Below are 6,759 nucleotides of genomic sequence, written 5' to 3' on the forward strand. Positions count from 1 at the left end.
CCACGTGGGTCCCCTCGCTGTTTTCACTGGGTGTGACCACGTGGGTCCCCTCGCTGTTTTCACTGGGTGTGGCCACGTGGGTCCCCTGTCGCTATTTTCAGATGCTGAGGGCCTTTACATTTGCTTTTCATCTGTCTGCAGTGTTTTCCTCCCAGATACATAGTGGCTTGTTCATGTACTTCCTTCAGAGCACTGCTCACATGTCACCTTCTTAGTAAATTTCTGTCACTTCTGAGTATTCTTTTCAGCATGATACTCAGTATCATCTGGCATTATATTGCTCCTGTCCCTGATGAGACCTTGTCATCTTTGCATCTGTATCACGTACACCTCAAACAGAGCCTTGACTACAATAGGGGATCAATAAATAGGTATTAAATGAACAAATAGGACAATGATACACAAATATATAAACAAATTCTCTGAAGAGTAAATACAAGTGGGTAACAATTACTGTCTCACAAGTTATCAGGAAAATGCAAATTAAGGCAATGAAATAGCAATTTTTGTTCGGTAAATTTTTGAGAAATAGAAACAAAAAATGACATCATTGGAAGGGGTGGAAAAGTAAATTGGTCTTTTGCAAGGCATTTTTGTGTGTGTGTGTGTGTGTGTGTGTGTTTTTTTTTGAGACGGTCTCGCTCTGTCTCCCAGGCTGGAGTGCAGTGGTGTGAACACAGCTCCCACCTCACTGCAGCCTTGACCTCTTGGGCTCGAGCAACCTCCCACCTCAGTCCCCCGAGTAGCTGCAGCTGCAGGCACGCACCACCACACCCAGCTAGTTTTTGTATTTTTTGTAGAGATGGGGTTTTTCCATGTGACCCAGGCTGGTCTTGAACTTCCGGGATCAAGCGATCTGCCTGCCTCAGCCTCTCAAAGTGCTGGGACTTCATGTGTGAGCTACCGCCCCTGGCCTTGGAAGGCAATTTAATATGCAAGTTCTCACACGTGGGCACAGACAGGCATGGGCAAGGGTAGCGCCACAGCCCTGTTTGAATAATGAAAAACCAGAAACAGCCTCAGTGCCTACTGATAGTGGCATTGTTAAATTACAGAACACGTGTGTTTTAATAATAGGCAGCAAGTTTTTAAGAATGACGGACAGCTATATGCTCTACACTGTGGTGCCATTTGTGTTTCACAAAACACAAGACTAAATTTCTATATTTACAATTACATCTGAAAATACCTAGAAAAACGTTGAATAGGGTCCACCCAGAACTTTCATTTTATTTATCGTTCACTGCACTGGAGATGGATTTGTTGAGCATGTGCTGTGTGTGAGGAGCTGTCCCTAGGTGCTAGGAATAGAGTGGTGGGCAAAGTAGGAGAAGCTGCCTGCCATCATGGAGCTCCTGCCCTCTCAGGAGGAAGCGAACCGTGAGTACTACAAGGGAATACCATATAGGTCAGATGGTGAAAGGTACCAGGAAGAGAAGTAAAGCACGGGTAGGAGGGCGCATGAAGCTCCAGTGTCCAGCGGTGCTTTGTGTGGTCCCAGGCGCATCCTGTACATGGTCCCAGGCACATCCTGTACATGGTCCCAGGCACATCCTGTACGTGTGTGCTGTTCGGGACTGGAGCCGCCAGCCGCCCATAGCTGTTGAGCACTTCAGCTGTGACTACTGCAGTTGAGCTGGATTTTTAATTTCATTTTAATTCATTTACATTTAAATTGCCACACATGGTAGACAGTATAGTGACATGGGATGATCAGAGAAGACCTCACTTAACAAAGGGACATTTGAGCTGCAACTGGGGACCGACCGCAGGACCTTACTTGGGGCAGTCAGAGGCAGAAAAGACAAAGGTAAGAGTGGAAGGAGATGAAGTCAGTGAAACAGATGGGGACCCACCACGGAAGGACTTGCTGGCTAGTGAAAGACATTGCTTATTCTCTGCATGAGGTGGGAAGCCATTGCAAAGCTTTGAGCAGACAAGTATTGTGATCTGAATTTTTAAAGGGGTGCTGGAAGTGTTCTGATGTTAATCTACAGGAGTGAGTGCAGAAGCAAGAAGTCCAGAGGCTGGAGGTGGTGGGTTACTCTCCACGTAGGAGGGCAGTGATGGAGGCGTTCGGAAGAGGTCGGACGTGTTGCTGGTATTCACTGATGCATCAGATGAGGGGCCTGAGAGAAAGGGAGGAATCAGCATTTGGGCCTGAGCAAACGAGATGGCACTGGGGAAAGGGAACACTGGGAAGGGATTTCAGGAGTTGTGTTTTGGACATATTAAGTGCCTGTGGATATAAAGAACAAAGTCCTGACCATGAATGACACTGAAACAGCATTGGCAGCTAAAAGATGTCTTCCTAAAGAATTGGATAAAAGAGAAGTGTTCATCGATGGTGTTAGAGTCATTCTCTTTATTTAGAGGCAAAACAGGTGATCTGTCGTTGACCTTTTTAGCATGAAAGTTTTATATGTCCTTAATTATGCGTGGCTCTTAGATTTGGGTGATTATTTCTTCCATAGAATGACTCCCGAGCGATTGGCGTCCCTGTCACGAGTCTGTGTCCCACTTATTACCCTGCCAGATGTTGATCCCCTGGTGGAGGCTTTGCTCGTCTGTCACGGACATGAACCTCAGGAAATCCTCCAGCCAGAGTTCTTTGAGGCTGTAAACGAGGCCATTTTGCTGTAAGTGGTGTTCATGTCTCCTGTCATCCTGCGTCATTTTTCCTTTTCTTAGAAGGCTGTGGTGTGTTGGAAAGACTATACGACAGCAGGGTCCAAACGTTTTTGTCTCAGTACCCCTTTATACTCTTAAAAATTACTGAGTATCCCAGCCAGGTATGGTGGCTCACACCTGTAGTCCCAGCACTTTGGGAGGCCAAGGTGGGTGGATCACCTGAGGTCGGGAGTTTGAGACCAGCCTGGCCAACATGGCGAAATCCCATCTCTACTAAAAATACAAAAATTAGCCAAGCGTGGTGGCGTATGTCTGTAATCCCAGCTACTAGGGGGGCTGAGTCAGAAGGATCACTTCAGCCTGTGAGGCGGAGGTTGCAGTGAGCTAAGGTCGCGCCACTGCACTCCAACCCGGGCAACAGAGCGAGACTCCATTCAAAAAAAAAAAAAAAAAAAAAAAAAATTACTGAGGACCCCAAAGCATTTTTTTTTAAACTTTTATTTTAGGTTTGGGGGTACATGTGAAGGTTTGTTACATATGTAAACACATGTCATAGGGTTTTGTTGTACATATTATTTCATCACCCAGGTATTAAGCCCAGTACCCAATAGTTACCTTTTCTGCTCCTCTCCTTCCTCCCACCCTTTCTCAGGAAGGCTCCCACATCTGTTGTTCCTTCTTTGTGTTCATACATTCCCAAGAGTTTTTTTAAAATCTGTTAAACACTTATTAATATTTATCATATTTGAAACTAAATTTTTAAAAATGTTTCTTCACTTAAAAAATAAAAATAATTTCATTACACGTTAACACAAATAGCATATTTTCTTGAAAGACAATGCTCTTTTCCAAGGCAAAAAAAAAAAAAAAATTTGACAGGAGCAGCATTGTTTTTATATTTTTGCAAGTCTCATTTTCTGCCCTAAGGCTGCTGAATTCTCGTATCTGCTTCTGGTGGGATGTGTTGTTTTGGTTGAAGTGTATAAAGAAAATCCAGTCCCACATAGATAGTAGTTGGGAAAGGCGGGAATATTCTAATAGCCATCGCAGATCATTGTAGATAATTCTGCTTTGATAGCTCACCAAAATTTGAAAATGGTCATTTTTTAAAGGGTAGTTGCAGTGTGGAATCTGAAATTGTATCAGTTAACTTTCCATACTCTGTTACATTAAAACCCATTGGTCTGTCTTGCACTTTCAATGGATCTTTTTTGCCTACACACATAATTTTGCAGCATTCTGCATGGTTCATTTGGAAAATCTTCATTAATTGAGTTATGTATATCTTCCAAACATTGACATATTTCATTATGCAATATCAAAACCTATAGTCATTACTGCCACCTCATCAGAAACGACTTTAAGTATTGGGAAGCTGTCAAGCTTATGTTGGTGGGCATAGATTTTCCAAGATTCTAATTTCTGCTTAAAAGCTAAAATTTATCTTGGGCTACAAACACTATCGGTCGTTTTCCTGAGGGGACTGAGTCACTTTGCAAATTATTGAGAAAGTATGTGTCTAATCCCAAAATGTGACTAACCACTGCCTGTCTGCTAGTCATTCTTTCAAGTCAATTTGCATGACAAAAAGTGGTCAGGTGAGTCTACCGCTGAAAGAGTTGTGCAGGTGTACAAGTGGAGTGCTTTTCTCCAGGCAACCGTCGTTTTTTATTATGAAGCAGAAGTATTTTATACACACTTTCCTTTTCACCATACAGAATTCTTTTTAAAAAGTATCCTTGAGGGCAACAGTTTAATAAAATCAGTATGATAAACTGCTTCATCAAACATTCGTATGTGAAAGTGCAGTGTTTCTACTGTGTGTGTGTGGTGGTGAAGAGTAGCGTGAGGACTGTCTCTGCTCTGATTCCCACTGAGACGCAGCTGTGTTACCCACCGTTGCTTTTGCGCTATCATTGCAAACGTCAACACGGTTGTTCCAGGAAAAACGGGGAGATTCAAAATAGTTATTCAGTAATTTAAGTATTTCCCTACCACTGTGTGTGCGGCCAGCTTTCATATAAAAGAGCTTCTGTGCTTAGCTGGTGCTGATACCAGACAACTACAAGGAATGCGGTAAGTCCAGAGATTCTATTGTAAGGCAGAAGTACAGTTCTGTTGGTGACATATTAATTTATCACATCTGCATTTAAATTAATTTTTTTCTTTAGGTTCTGAATGATTGGTCTCAAATCGATGTGGCAGTTAACTTGCACCATAATAGTATTTGAAATATTGTTGCATAAGACACAATAAGGTAAATCATTAACATCTGCAAAGGCAAGGGAAAAATAACTTTCCTCACATTTTTTGTATTTATTTACAGTTTAGCCCACTTTCTCTGGAGCAGATGTCTCCATCTCATGAGTCAGAGAATTCTCTGATGTGTCAGTTTCCAGTTTCATCTTTTCTTTCCTTTGATTTCTTTTTTTTTTTTGGAGACAGAATTTCACTCTCGTTGCCCAGGCTGGAGTACAGTGGCACGATCTCAGCTCACCACAACCTCTGCCTTCCAGGTTCAAGCAATTCTCCTGCCGCAGCCTCTCGAGTAGCTGGGATTACAGGCATGCACCACCACGCCTGGCTAATTTTGTATTTTTAGTAGAGACAGGGTTCTCCATGTTGGTCAGGCTGGTCTCGAACTCCTGACCTCAGGTGATCCACCCGCCTCGGCCTCCCAAAGTGCTGGGATTACAGGCAGGAGCCACCACACCTGGCCAGTTTCATCTTTTCTTGATGAAACATCTGTAGGATGAGAAACTGAATCTTTTAATCCTTATTAAAGCCAATGATCCATTCGTAAATACAAGAAAATACATTATAAATAAATGTTACTTTTCAAATAGAATATTGTAAAATTACAAAATAATCTAAAATATGTATTAAAATATGTAAGTAAAATATATGCTGTATATATACATAAAAATGTATATCTAATAAAATTATCTAAAATAGCTTAGATAAAATTTAAAAATTAGAAAAGTTTTCAAAATTAAAAAATACATATTACTGCAAACCCCAACAAAGTGTACTTATTTCTTATGTTTCCATGTAGGCCCAAGATAAATTATGAGAATTTTTTAAATAATGATTTTTTTCTTTTAACGCATCTCAGTTCTTCCTCCCTCTCTGGAAAGGGTTCTTTGGACCCCACTTTGAAAATTGTTGCATGGCCTCTGACTACTGCTGTAGTCATGTCTCCAAGTTACGAGTGGCTCTGTCTGCAGCGTTTGAAAACACTGTGAATCCACTGTGCTGGTGTAATTTGCAGAGCCCTCTCAGTCTCAGATAATGAGATCCAAAGCATTCACATTTCTGAATTCAAGGTATACATGCAGTGTGATTTTAAAATGATACTGCTTATAAACCTGACGTTTTGTTAAGAATACTGTGGCTTTTAAATCAATTTATTAATACTATTTATGTTTTCAATTGTTTTTTTTTTGAGATGGGGTCTCACTCTGTCACACAGGCTGGAGTGCAGTGGTGCAGTCTTGGCTCACTGTAGTCTCAAACTCCCAGGCTCAGGTGATCCTCCCACCTCAGCCTCCTGAGTAGCTGGGACCACAGGTGTGCGCCACCACGCCTGGCTAATTTTTTGTATTTTCGTTAGAGACGGCATTTCACCATGTTGCCTAGGCTGGTCTTAAACTCCTGAACGCAAGGAGTCTGCCTGTGTTGGCCTCCCAAAATGTTGGGATTATAGGCGTGAGCCACTGTGAGCGGCCCAATTCTTTATTTAAATACTTTCAGTGAGAAATCGGAGAATTGTTACATATATAGACCCTTCCTTGCTATACAATGCATTTTAAAAAAACAAAACTACAATACCATTATTACATCTTAAAATTGATGTTAGTTCCTTATCATCACATGTCTAGTCAGGAATTAAATTATCCTGATTGTCTTAGAATTTTTCTTCCAGTTGGTTTGTTAGAATCAGAGTTCAAATCTACTCATTGCCTTTGGTTTATAGGTTCTTTCAAGTCTCTTTCAATCCGTCTTTGTTTTTTGTTTTGATATCATTTGTTGAAATAATGCGGTTGTTTTCCCCTCTCTCAGGTGGTAGAGCATGTCCGCCCTCTGGAGCGCGGTGAAGGGTGCGGGCCTCCGGGGCGCCCTCTGGAG

General features: G+C 41.8%; 1 protein-coding gene across 1 annotated transcript in view; it reads left to right on the forward strand.

The window, feature by feature from the left end:
* FANCC (Fanconi anemia, complementation group C) overlaps positions 1-6,759 on the forward strand; it is a 170,474-nt gene that overhangs the window by 118,234 nt on the left and 45,481 nt on the right. Inside the window, exon 7 of the mRNA XM_011976009.1 lies at positions 2,475-2,639. Within this exon, the coding sequence (XP_011831399.1) occupies positions 2,475-2,639 (165 nt within the window). The remainder of the gene's footprint in view (positions 1-2,474; positions 2,640-6,759) is intronic.

Source organism: Mandrillus leucophaeus, unplaced genomic scaffold (genome assembly GCF_000951045.1).
Source record: "Mandrillus leucophaeus isolate KB7577 unplaced genomic scaffold, Mleu.le_1.0 Scaffold161, whole genome shotgun sequence".
NCBI classification, from domain to species: domain Eukaryota; kingdom Metazoa; phylum Chordata; class Mammalia; order Primates; family Cercopithecidae; genus Mandrillus; species Mandrillus leucophaeus.